Source organism: Acinonyx jubatus, chromosome E3, assembly GCF_027475565.1.
Source record: "Acinonyx jubatus isolate Ajub_Pintada_27869175 chromosome E3, VMU_Ajub_asm_v1.0, whole genome shotgun sequence".
Taxonomy (NCBI): Eukaryota; Metazoa; Chordata; class Mammalia; order Carnivora; family Felidae; genus Acinonyx; species Acinonyx jubatus.
Window position 1 is genome coordinate 28,146,391 of NC_069398.1, and position 13,676 is coordinate 28,160,066.

Below are 13,676 nucleotides of genomic sequence, written 5' to 3' on the forward strand. Positions count from 1 at the left end.
CGTGAGTTCGAGCCCCGCGTCGGGCTCTGTGCTGACAGCTCAGAGCCTGGAGCCCGCTTCGTATTCTGTGTCTCCCTCTCTCTCTGCCCCTCCCCTGCTCATGCTCTGTCTCTCTCTCTCTCTCTCTCAAAAATAAATAAACATAACAAGAAAAAAAAAAAAAGAATATAAATGGTCCTGGCTTGGGGCACGATTTTTAGTAGGGGTTCTAGATCAAAAGGCAGCGTGGAAAGCTGCCCGGTTCTCTCCCCTTGAGGGAGGTGGGGGTCAAACACTGCGAAGACCAGGGCCTGGGCAGCGACACTGTCTCCCTAATTCAAGTGAACTGGTAGCCAGGCCTCAGAGGCCCCAGCGAGTCCCTGCTGTCTCCAAAAGGCTCAGCAGGGGGCGCTGTGCACCAGGGATCTGAGCGAGCAGCAAGGCAGGTGCGGAGACCCAGAGTAGGCCCACCCCCAGAGAAGGGGTCCCAGGCCTGTCCCACAGAGTCGGCTTCCTGCTCCACCCACCGCGGGCCCCCGAGTCTCTGCTCCCGGATCTGCCTGCAGGAGAGGAAGCCTGGTGTCTCTTGTTGCCTCCAGCCTTGGGAGCGAAACCCCGCATCCTGACGGATTCCCCGACTGCTGCTCCCCACATCGGGCAGGGCCAGGGCCGGGGCACCTGGCCTCCCCAACCCGCCACCCCGCCCCACCCCGCCCCACCCCACCCCACCCCACCTCCCGCCCCGTGCCCCTTGGCCTGCCCAGCCCTGGGTCTATGGTCCCAGGCTCTCCACCTGCCCCCATCCCCTCCTGGGGCCTCCCTACATGGTAGGAGACGAGGACTTTGGGCAAAGCGAACTCTGGGGAGCCCCCCCTCCAAACCAGACCACCAGCGGCCCCACGCTTCCCACGCAGGGAGGCGCCTTTCTCGACCTGCCCTGCTCCTCCTGGGCCTCACCAGCTTTGCTCCAGCTGCCCGGCTCCACCCCAGGGTCCCTCCTGCCCCGAGCCCCCCCACCTCCATGCCCTCAGAGGGCCACCAGTGGCTGGCCACCCCCGCCAGCCCTTCCCTTCACCCCTGCACGATCGCTTTGTATCAACAGCCACAGCCTGGATCCTGGTCCCCAGAGCCCTGCACGGGTTAAGTGCCTCCCGATGGGGGTGGGGCTCAGGCCCTGCTGCCTTACGAGCTGGTTTGAATCTGGTTCTCCCACTAGGCGGCCACTGTGTGAGCTTGTGCAAGTGTTGCGACCTCGGCAGCCCTCAGTTTTCCCGTCAGCAAAGCGGACACTGACCGTGTCAAGCACACTGGGCCCCAGCTCCTCCTGCTGCTGCTGGTGGGTCCCGGGGACAAAGAGCGGCCTTCACGGCACCCAGGCCTGGGCTGGGCTGAGGTTCTGGGGTGTGTGTGCGGTGGGAGGGGGGGTGACAAAAGGGTCCCTGAGCACTCCCTCCCACCAGTCCCGCAGTGTCCCTGGGCCTGGGTGACAGCCTCTGAGGAACCAGGGAACAGAGTGGCACCCCGCACCAGGTCTCAGGGTCTCCACCTGTGTTGGGCCAGTGGGCAACCCCCAGGGCTACATCTCCGGGCCCCTCCCCCTCTGGCCCTTCCAAGGCCCCAGGAGGCAGGAAGGGTCACCACGGCCCATCACAGGAGAGGTGGAAATAAAGGCTCAGAGACTGCAAGTGACTCGCCCAAGGTCACCCGGCAAGTAGGCTGGGCCCAGGGTCCCACGCAGTGCCCTGTCCACCTGTCCACAGCTTGGCCACGGCCTGGGCCTTGGCGGAACCTCATGGAAGCACCCACGAGGGGAGCAGCTGGCTACTATCACACAGCGGCCGGGGGTGGGGTGAAAGTCCATCCCTCCCCCCCCCCCACCAACGCCCTGGGAGGGAAGTGGGATGGTTTCTGCCCAGCCACTGAGTGTCGCTGGAAGCTGACCAGCCACGGCCGAGGCTGGGGGCTCTGGGGCAGCGGAAGAGTTGGGGGTCAGTGACACGTGATGGGGAGCCCAGGGGCAGGAGCACGGGTGAAGGCAGGAGTGGGTCCCCTGATTCCAGCCTGGCCCCCGGGACCGTGGGATCGCCACCAGTCAGACAGAGACCCGGGAGAAGGTGGGTTTGGGGGGTGCAGGTGACGACACAGGGGGCTGGGCTGAACTGCAGTGTCTCTGGGGGACCTCAAGGTGGACATACTTCCAGGGAGTCCTCAGGAGCAACAGGGGGCTGGGGCAGCCAGGGTTCCTGGGAGGGCACCTTCCCTGGGCTCCTGGGATCAGGCCTACGTGTTCCCCTTCGCCAGCAGGGCTCTGGACCCACCCCCAGGGGACCTGCCACCTGCAGCCTCGCCCCCTCCCAAAAGGCCCCCCTCACTTCTTCGTTGGGCACCTCCCACGCCTGGCCGTGGCCGGCCTCCTGGAGAAACCGATCCCACCCGGGCGGACAACCTCACCAGGGCAGGCAGCAGTGGGCATGGAGACCTGACCCGAGAAAACCAGAGTGCAGCCAGACTTGGAGGGCAGCGGCTCCGATGACATCACTGTGGCCTGGTTGATCGGCCGGGAGGCTGCCCTCCTGCACCGGGGACTGGCTAACTCCGAGGCTTCTGACCCTCACACAGGGGAATCCTCTCGGGCTCCCTCCCACACCATGCGGCCCGTGGAGACTAAACTGAGGGGGAGGAGAAGAAGGAAGTCAGGAGACTTCTTCCTCCTGGCCTTCCACCCCACCAGGAAAAGAGGGTGGCAGGAGTCCCAGATCAGCTCCTAGGTCTGGACCTTCTGGGACCTCAGGCACCTGCAGGGAGTGAAGAGGGAGCAGACCTGATGGCTGCCGGACATGAGAGCCCCCTATTGTGTACCTGTGGGTGTGCTCCAGAGGAGGAATCATGATCGGCCAGGTACTTATTTCCCCAACTCTCTTGCAACTAGGAGGTAGGCATACAGCCTGGTGCTGGCCGACGAGACAGAAGAGCCTGTTAGGGTGCTTTGCCTTATCCTCTACATCCTGCCTCTGAACATGGTATGAAGATGCGATGCCTTGAGCTGCAGCAGCCACTTTGTAACCATGAGGCACTAACCATGAGGACAAAAGCCAATCCGCTAAGGAGGTGGAGGGGAAGGTTGTGAAGAGCTTGAGTTCTTAAGCCACCAAACCAATCCCAAGACCACCTACTGCTGGACTTCTTGTTGAACAAACAATAAATGTCTTTAAAGAATAACGTGCCACTGGCTGGGTTTCCGTTACTTACAGCTGAGCACATCCTTCTGACACACCAAAGCAGGCTACCTGTCTGAAGGGGCAGCAGCCACAGTTTCCAGGCCTCTGGGTTGCCGCTCTCTTATGCCAGCCGTCTGGCTTCTGGCTCCCCATCTGGGCTTCGCCTGCCTGGCTCTCACCGGCCCGACCACAGCCACCGATCCTGCCCCATGTCGTCTCTGAGCCCAGCAGGCTCACCTGGCCTCAGCAGGGCTGTCCCGGCAGTGCAGCCAGCTTCCATCCCCCTCCCTCTCCAGGCCGCCACCTCTCAGGGCCCTCAGACCTGAGCCCACTCAGGGGTTCTGTTTCCCCAGGGGACACTCAGGCATGTAGCAGGCAAATAAACAGCTAGAAGGTGACCCAGATAACGCACAGACACTGAGACCCGAATCGCCCATCCCTGAGCTGGGAATCCAGAAGGCAGCCGCCTCTTCGCACTCCCCAGATGCCCACCACGTCCCCCTCTCGTCTCCAAAGCTCACCCCTGTACACCCTCCCCCAGAACAACCCAGGGAGGGTGGGGGGTGGGGGGGGCCAGCGACTCCGATTTCCGTTTCACAGGACAGCGGACGGAGGCCTGGAGCTGGGCAGGGACCCGGTGAGGCAGAGCCATTCCTGGGCAGGCGCCCGACCCCCCCAACACCAGGGTCTGCAGAGGGGTCACGACCCTCACCTTGGAGCCCCCTCACGGCCTGCTGCTGTGGCCGAGTGATGTGTCACGGCGGGAGGACAGGGAGCAATTGCTCTCGGCGGGAGGGCCAGGGCCAGCTGGGCGGAGGACGGCTAGCCCTGTGCCATTCTGCCCCCAGGGCTGTGACTTGTAACACCCCGAGGTGCCGGGCTGGGGCCAGGGCGGGCTGTTGGCCAATACTCTGCCAAACCACTCAGAGGCTTCAGGTGCTGGAAAATGTCCGTCAGGCCCGCTGGCTTGGGGACCCCTCTTCTTTTTAAAATCTCGGGGGCCAGACGTTCCCCCCGGGGTTTTCCCCAGCACCCCCACCCTCCCGGGGCTTCCCCAGCCCCGGCCTGGCCCACGTGACAACATCTGTTCCCTGATGGCCTCCACCCCACCCCCACGGAGCCACTGACCCCAAGGAGGGTACAAGGTCCCCTAGTCCCCCATGTCCAGGGGGCTTCCGGGGGACCCAGGGCTTGGGTACAAGGCGGGGGGCACTCGTGGCCTGGGCCTCTCATGCCATGTGCTCCGCACGGGTGTCTCCCTCACACCCGTGGCTGCATCTGTAAGATGGGGACAGCAAGACGGTGTGGCCAGCACAGACCCTCACATCTGTCCAGCACCCGACTGGTTCCAAGGCTGGGACCCACCATCTCGTCGGCCCTTTAAAGGCTGGTACTTCAATCCACCGCACAGATGAGGCGCTGGGAGCCCGGGGAGAGTCACCCAGCTGCCGGTGACAGTCCCACTCATGTCTGACTCTGGGTGACGGTCATCCGCAGCCCCGTCTCGCCGGGCAGGTGCCCCCACGGCCAGGCTTTCAGGGCAAGAGGCAGGGCCAGAGGGTGATGCGAGGGCTGTGTGTGTGTCTGTGTGTGTTCGAGTGTGTTTGTGCGTCTGCTGGGAAGACCTGCCAGGCAGGCTCTTCCGGGAGGGGCCCGACCTTTGGGCCCGCTCTGTGGCCCTGCCACACTCGGCCTGCCCCAGTGCTCTGTCCCTACCCTGGCCATCCTCACACCCGCCTCCTACACTGGGACCCTCCTTCCTGGCCGGGCCGCCCCGGCAGCCCCAGGCCCCAGGAGGCTCCTCAGATATGTGAAGGTACAGCAGCCTCGTCCCAAGCAGCCACCCTGGGACAAAAAGGAGAATGGGGCTCGTCCCCAGTCGGGACTCGGCCCGCGGTCCCCAGCTATGGCCCCTTCCTGCAGGCGCGGGAGACCCGAGACTCGCCGCTGGGGCTTTCTCGGGCCACAGGAACAATGCCAGCAGGCCGGTGAGGCAGGGGACATGAGGCGACGGTGGAGACAGCCCGGCAGAAGCGTCTCCCACGGAGGAATGGTAGACACCGCCAGCTGCCTCGTCCCCTGGCAGACTCTGTCCCAGGCACTGTCTCTCAGAGGGGCCAGATGGACAGGGTCCCCCGGTGTCCACCCGGGGAACCCGCCTGTTGCCACACCTGTGCCTCACACGTCCTCCCTTCCCCAGAGCTGCCTGGGGCTACTTCCAAATAAATTACCTTTTCCTCTTCTTTTCTTTCTTTTTTTCTTTTTAAAAGTGTATTTATTTACTTTGAGAGAGAGACAGAGAGACAGAGAGCACAAGCAGGGGAGAGGCAGAGAGAAAGAGGCAGAGAGAGAATCTCAAGCAGGCTCCACACTGAGCGCAGAGCCCGACGTGGGGCTCGATCCCACGAACCGGGAGACCGTGACCTGAGCCGAAATCGAGAGTCAGACACTTAACTGAATGAGCCACCCAGGCGCCCCTAAATTAACTCATTCTTTATTCAGTGCTTCTGCCTCTGGGGTGACCCGCTCCACCCCGACGTAGGCGGGGCGAGAGCTGGCTGGTGCCAGGCAGCTCCTCCCCCATCGGCTTGTCTGTGCCCAGACATGTGCCAGACAGGGAGAGGAGGAGCCAGAATGGGGGGCAGCAGCCTCTGGAGGGACAGGGCTCCCTCCTTTTTCCACTGAGGGGTCGGCTTCTGGATATCCAGCCCCCTCAGCCACTGAGGCCCACACCCAGACCAGCCTGCTGTCCGGGACCAGATCTCTTGCTTTCCCTGCTCCCTTCCCCCACACCAGGAGGCAGCCCAGAGTAGACCACCCAGAACCGCTGAGGCCCCAGCAGCACCCGACCCCTGGGACCAGGCTGCTCAGGGCCGGGCTTTCCCCAGTCACACCCTGCAGGAACCTGATCCACAACCCTCGCACGCACACCCGCCAGCTCCCCAGGCCGTCTGACCTTGGCCTCCAGCGTGGTTAGCCTCTCACTCATGTCGCTGAGCCGGGTACAGTTCATGCATTCTGAAAGAGAAGGGTGAGAATGGAGTGTAGACCCTGGGCTGAGAGCAGCCAGCCACCAGGATAGCCTCTGGGCAGGTGGGGAGCTCGCCGATCGGTTTGCCTGGCAAACTCTTACTCGTCCTTCAGGGCCTTATCCTCAGCGCCCCCTCCTCCATGCAGCCTGTCTGATCTGGCTCTAAGAATAGAATGTGCAAAAGGGCGTCATGGGGGACAGTGATGCCAATCTGGGGTGGGGGCGGTGGTGGTCAGGGAGGACCTCCTGGAAGCAGCAGCATCTAAGGCGAGGCCTAAGGGTTGCACAATGACTGGCCAGGTGAGGGAAGAGGGCTGAGGTCTGCAGACAGGCAAGAAAAGAGAAGGGTCTGGCAGCAACCTGGCCGACCCTCTCCCCCCCACCCCAACTCTTCCCCCCCAGTCTGGAGCAGTAGGCTGGGCCCGAGCGGAGGAGGCCTGGCAGAAGGAGCTCTGGGCAGCGTCCTGAGGCCAGGGGCAGCTGTGGGAGGGGGTCAAAGTCAAGGTCAGATTTGCATTTTTGAAAAACTCATTCTGGCAACAGAGTGTACAATGGGTGGGCGTGGGAGGGGCTGGAAGCCGGAAGGCCAATTAGGAGACCACTAACGGCTAACCCCCCAGGCACACATCTCCCTGGGCTATAATTACCTATTTATGTCTGTCTGCCCCAGGAACCGAGCTCTTTAAAGAGGAAATAGATGGTTCAAAGCTGTTCTCAAGAGCTTTTATGGCCCCAGAAATCAAGGGATGCCTAAATCTCTCACTCGGTTCAAAGCCTGACCTTCCTGGAACCTCATTCAGGATGAACAGACGCACAAGAGGTTTGAGGGTAACTCATTAGGTCCCACTTGGTGTGCTGGGGCTGTCAGAGGCCCCGTGGCCACGGTGAGGCCTGAAGCTCACTGGCAGCGTCTGTACCTGCCCCCCACTGGTCTCCCCTGTCCTTGGAGAGGCCCCCAACGTCATCTCTGGAAGCAGATCACCTCACTAATGTTCCTCCTTCAGTGGTGATTGCTCAGCGAGGCATGTGGGGGACGGCCAGGGGTCTCAGGACCATGGTACGGGCTGTGTCCTTCCCAGGGGTGCCTGGCCTCAGGGCAAGGGGGGTTGACACTGGCGGTGTGCTCACCAGCCCTGGCTCGGTTTACAAGATGAATTATGTGGGCTCGGAGAGGCCCTGCTCACCCTCCTTCCCCTCCCCGGCTCCCCTGGGCTGGGCTCAGTCAGTGGTTTATAAGCATTTTTTAGGAACAGAACTCTTTTTTTCCCCCCTCAATAAAACCGTGTCGGTAACCCTGATACCTAAAACAGATTAGAGACTGAGGTATAAACACTGAAACTTTCAAACAACTAGAAGAATGTACAGTTCCGTGGCTGGGAGGGGGGAGGACTTCACGAAGGACCGGTGAGGGACGGAGAGGTTTTCTGCTGAAACATGGGAGTTTTCTGCTGGACCCCCCCCCCCCAATGCTTCCCCTTAGTTTCTCCCAGGAAAGGGTGGTGAAGAAACAAAAGGGTACAGGGGGGCCTGGGTGGCTCAGTCGGTTAAGCGACCGACTCTTGATTTCGGCTCAGGTCATGATCTCATGGTGCCTGAGATCGAGCCCGGAGTCAGGCTCTGCGCTCACAGCATGGAGCCTGCTTGGGATTCTCTCTCTCCCTCTCTCCCTGCCCCTCCCCTGCTCATACTCTCTCTCTCTCTCTCTCTCTCTCTCTCTCGCTGTCTCTCTCTCAAAATAAATAAGTACATTTTAAAAAGAAAGAAAGCAAGGAAAAGGTATAAACCACAAAGCTAAGAGAAGGGCAGGGGAGAATGCTCGGCGGATGATGCCAGTAAATGAAATGCAGCCAGGAGCCCAGGCCCACGTGGGAAGAGGGCGTCAGAGCCTCCAGGAGGCTGGAAGGCTGTCCTGGCTGGGGTCGGCGCCAGGCAGGGGAGGTGAGAGGTCCTCTCTGGGGACAGGGACGGGTCTCAGAGGAAAAGCCACAGATGCCCCGGGTGAAATGGCAGGGTCCCCAGAAGCCCCCAGTCCGCAGGGCCAAACTGCACACACAGAGAGTGTGTGAAAGCCCTGGGGGTTTTCAACGCCTCCCTCCTGAAAACAGGCAGGGTTCCTGGGCCTTAAAAGAAGGCTTTAGGGGCACCTGGGTGGCGCAGTCGGTCAAGCGTCCGACTTCAGCCAGGTCACAATCTCACGGTCCGTGAGTTCGAGCCCCGCATCAGTCTCGGGGCTGATGGCTCGGAGCCTGGAGCCTGCTTCCGATTCTGTGTCTCCCTCTCTCTCTGCCCCTCCCCCGTTCATGCTCTGTCTCTCTCTGTCCCAAAAATAAATAAAAACGTTGAAAAAAAAAAAAAAAAAAGAAGGCTTTAATGGAAAGACAGAGACCAAAACAAAGAGGGTCTCATCCGTCCACCCGCTAAGCTAATTCCACCTATCTACCCACCCCCCACCCACCTGCCTTACCCCCCACCCGCCCCCGCACCTCCCTAACCATCGCCTCCTCCCCCTGGGGCCCCTGTTAATACTGATGAGGTGGGTGGCTGGGGGGTAAGAAGGAGGAGGCCTGCCCTCGGGGCAAAGGCCCGAGAACCCTCCCCAGCAGTCGTGTCTTCCCGGGCAGCAGGCACTGACTCTGGGGAGTGTGAAGAAGTGACTTTTCTGCCTGAGCCCGGACTCCTCCATGGCCAGGAGGGCCCCACCCCACCCTGGGGGCCGGTGGGAAGGGCAGGAGGCCTGACGGAAGCCGGGGAGCCCCAGCCTGGCCCAGTGAACATTCCTGAGGCCGTTAGGGGTTTAGGGGCCGTGAACACATTTCCAGGGTCTGAGGCAACACAGGGGATTCTCTGCAGGGGGTAAGGGCTGTGGAGGGAGGGGCGAGCCTCAGGCTCTCACAGGAACTTATTTCTGGAAAGTGTGCTGGGCCCGGGCCCAGTTTGCTCTGGCACTGGGCACCCTGCTTGGCAGGTGAGGTGCGGCTTGGCCGTCAGCGGGCACAGGGGGTCCGGTTCCCCAGCCGCAGAGAGGCCCAGGAGGCCCAGCCAGCGGGGCAGGGGTGAGGCTGCCAGCTCGGCCTCCCGGTGCCACCTGCCTGGGCAGGCGCTGAGGCCTGGTGGGTTTTATGGTTCCCCTGGCATTCTGTCATCGACAAGCAATTACATTATGTTTGTTTCAACTTTTCTAACTATTCACGGGAGCAGTGGGAACGTGGAGATGGCACTGAGGGTGCTGAGCGCCTCGGTGAGGGGACCAGGCCCTGTCCACTGGCCCTGGGCCTCGGTTGCCCCACACTCAGATGAAAACTTTGACTTCCTGAGATTCCGAGAGTTCCCACGATCCCAGCCCGCTTCCTAGCACACACAGGCCCACGAGTGCCTGGGGCCACCGCATATGTCTGGTGGCTAGGATGCAGGAAAGTGTGTCAGGAACTCTGATGCCAATATGTGGGCATCAGAAGTGTAGATGTGCCAAACAAACCAGTCTCCGTGTGTGTGTGTGTGTGTGTGTGTGTGTGTGTGTGAGAGAGAGAGAGAGAGAATGAGAGGGACTCACTCCTTGGTGTGGTCAGTGGAAAGACTGTGGAAACTCACTGTGAGGCTGGAGAAGCCCTTATGTGACCTCTCCGCACCTCAGTTTTCTCATCTGTAAAAGGGGTTTGTATTGGATCAGCTCTAAGGACTTCAGGATCCTGGACTCTTTGCTGCTGCCACCCGTGCCCTTGCCCTTGGGCTGTCACTGCCGGGCTCTGCCCACCCACTGCCAATCTACCTGCCACTTGCCTTCAGTCAGCACGGCTGGTGATGGCTCTGTATCCAGAATTCAGGACCCAGTTCCTGAGAGAAGCTGACTCCCCAGGCCAAGAGGACCCTCGCCGACCGCAGAAAAGTCTAGAGGCCGAGTGAGACCACTGTGAGGCTTGGGCCATAAGACCTTGACAGGGGGAGCCAGGGCACACGGGTGGTCCTGTCCGCAGACACCCAGCTCCCTCTGTGAGATGGATCCACAAGCAGCGGACATGTGCAGGGTGGATGTCACCAGAAGGCCAACCCAAGCAGGCCCAGCTGGAAGAGATTCCTAAAATCCCCCTGGAGACCTTGGACTCCAGCCAAAACTCCTAAGCCCAGTTAGGAGAAGAAAGCTCCCAGGAGGTCAATGGGGTCAGATGCTGTGGGGACAGAGGGTGGAGCTGGCCAGGTGTGTTCACAGGGAACCACAGGAACACAGAGGTCCTAAGTGGCCTCAGTTTCCCCAATGTGACAAGAGCTGGGCTGGGCCCAGCACAGAAAGGACTGGCACCTTTCTATCTTACTACATATCTGGTCAGCCCTGATCTACCCAAGAGTTCAGCCTTGGGTCACACATTCTTTTAGTGCCTCCCTCCTCCCCATTGGAGCCTTGAAAGGTGTGAAGGACCTTCTTCTACTGGTGAGACTTTGGTCACCTCACTCTCTGCTGGAAACTGCTATGGGGGGGTGGGGGGAGAAATCTTGTCTTGACTAGGTCCTGGTTTCTTTTGTCTTTTAATTCACTACCACACCCCCAGCCAGGCCATGCACCCATCAGGCCACGCCCTCTCTGGCTAGGCCACACCCCTCCAGCTAGGCCCCTCCAACCAGAGAGAAGAGGTGGATGTGCAGTGGCTTTGGGCCCTGTGCAAACTCCTGCAGTAAAGCCCATGAGAAGATGGATTTGTCCACCTGTGGGGTTCAGCTCCTGGTGTGTGACTATTAAATATGCACAGAGAGCCTCTAATGCAAAAGACAAAGACCAAAACAATAAACAAGAAAAAAGAAAACTCAGAAAACAGAGACAATGAGTGGACAGAAAAAAACTTCAAAAAACAGCAAAATTCCAATATCCTTAGAGAGATATGAGAAGATACCACATCCCCGAAACAACAGGAAGTTATTTACAAAGAACCTTCAAAACACAAAAATGCATCTGTAGAAATGGAAAAAAAAATAGCTGATGTAAAATACTCAGTGAAAGGATTAGGAGATAAGGAGATTTTCTAGAAAGTTGCAAAATGAGGGCTATGAAAGATGGGAGAGAAGAGATAAGAAAATTAGAGGATCAATCCAGAAGGTCTAATAACTAACTGGAGGTTCTAGAGAAAGAAAATGGAGAAAAAAGTAAAAGAAATGATCCCAAAAGACACCTAAAACTGACTGATATAAACTTTCAAATTGAAAGAACATGTGAAATGCCAGATTAAAAAAAAAAAAAGAAAACGAAAACCCAACTCTTACCAAAAAGCACATTGCCACAAAAGCTCAGAATCCCAGAAAGAAAATTTTAAAAGCTTCCAAGATAAAATGAGGCCTCCAGGAAATGTCCAGAATCAATATGGCATTGGACTTCTGGACAGTAACAGCAGAAGCTGGGAGATAGGGGTATTCTTTTGAGAGAGTACAGTTTCTGGCTAAGATTCTATACCCAGCTCAACTATCCCTCAGGTTATGAGAGTAAAATGAAGCATGTGTAGACATGCATGGCCTCAAAACATTGACGCTCTATGTACCTCTTCTCAGAAAGGTGCTGAAGGATGTACTGCACCAAAACAGAGTAAGCTAGAGAAAAGAAGTCACAAAACGGGGACACCAAAGGCAAGGAGTTCAACAACAAAGGGACATGAGATGGGAAACAAAGGCATGTCACCTGGTGACAGCAAATAGCACAACCTGACCACATTAGACCAGGAGACAGAGGGCTTATAGAAAGGGAAGAGCCCCTGATGTATGTGAGTGTGAGGGAGAATTAAACTTCTTTTGGAAAATTTGGGGTGAATTAGTGACATGCCAAGGGATACATGTATGGCATGGCTTAGAAAACTAGGCAAACAAACAAAAAAATGAATCACTAACTCCAGGAAAAGAAGTCTAAAGGAAGGAGATGCAGCTTGGTATATTACCTGAGATCAGCTGTGAATATTACTTCCTTTGTTATACAATGCTAGTCATTCATTGTCTACTGATCTAACCCAAAGTGTGGTACAATTACTTGGGAGGAGGAGGAAAAGACACAGAGGATGGGTCAGAGATGAAAAAAAGCACCAGAATCTCCCACAGGACAGAATCAACAGAGAACCTCTAAGTTTAAAAACCAACAGAAGTAACAACATATAAATGTCAGGTAGCCTATGGAGGTAAGGCCTCCTACCCCCAAAAAGCTGGACTATAGGGGAAAAAAATGGGAGGTGAGGAGGGGTACAGGGGACTGCTCTTTTTTTTTAACGTTTTATTTATTTTGAGAGAGAGAGAGAGAGAGAGAGAGAGAGCACAAGCAGGGGAGGGGCAGAGAGAGAGGGAGACAGGATCCAAAGCAGGCTTCAGGCTCTGAGCTGTCAGCACAGAGCCTGACGCGGGGCTCAAACTCACGAACTGTGAGATCATGACCTGGGCTGAAGTCAGACACTTAACCATCTGAGCTACCCAGGTGCCCCGGGACTGCTCTTTTTTAACTGTAAGCCTTGAAGGACACCTGCCTTTTTAAAACAATATACATACTTAATACACATGTTATAATTCAAATGTTAACTGGGTAAGAACATGACACATGGTCAGGATGCTATGTAAAAAATGACAACCTTGGATCTGTTTTCTGCTTATAATCACATAAAAGATGGACAGCCAAGAAACGGAACCTGGAAAAATAAAAACAGTTGTAGTGGCAGGATTATGGGTGAGTTTTGCCCATGTTTTTGGAAATTTTCCCATTGATGTTCTATGGTTTGGGCTCAGTTTCCTGATCTAACAGCGAGATCAATCATCCCGACCTCATGAGGGCTCCTGTGTAGGGTAAGAGAACTGAGCCGGGTGAGCGGTGCCCGCCCTGCCCCGGGCCCTCTGTCCTAGGTCCGGAGATGCACAGCCAGCTTCCAACAGTGGCTCCCAGGGACTGATTGGCATCTGGGTCGCTGGCTTTTCCACCTTCACCAGCTCTGAGCCCCTGGCTTGGCGACCTCTCCCTCTGGGGCCGCTACCAGGTGGGGCCAGTGACCTCTGGGTCTGCTCTGCATGAGGCCAGCTCTCATCCCACATGTTAGCAAGCACATAGTAGGCTTTTAATAAACACCCGTGGAATAAATGACACAGATAGCCCTTGGGGGCCATTTGTTTGTAGCTCTTAGTGTTCTGAACGGAGCGGGAGCAGATGCTGAGAATCATTTACAGGCAGAGAGACCAAGGCCTAGATCGTGGCTTCATGGCACAGGAGACACTCTTGGCCCCCAGGGCTCCTCCCTCGGTTCCCTGGGGAAGGTTCCCGCATTAGGAGAAGCCATTTGCACGTGTCTTGACTGTGAAGAAGTTGGAGACCTGGCTCCACCGCTAAGCCAACACCTTTGCAAAGTCATTGGACCTCGGCACCTGTTTCCTCCTCAGTAAAACGGGCAAGATCATCTCTCCCTGACCCACTGACCCACCCCTGAGAATCGCCATGGGCCTCAGAA

General features: G+C 57.6%; 1 protein-coding gene across 3 annotated transcripts in view; it reads right to left on the reverse strand.

Moving 5' to 3' along the window:
* Positions 1-13,676, reverse strand: part of COL26A1 (collagen type XXVI alpha 1 chain) — a 200,385-nt gene that overhangs the window by 16,565 nt on the left and 170,144 nt on the right. For all 3 annotated transcript variants that reach the window (XM_027042028.2, XM_027042026.2, XM_027042027.2), the window contains one exon: positions 6,154-6,215. In XM_027042028.2, coding sequence (XP_026897829.1) covers positions 6,154-6,215 — 62 coding nt within the window. The remainder of the gene's footprint in view (positions 1-6,153; positions 6,216-13,676) is intronic.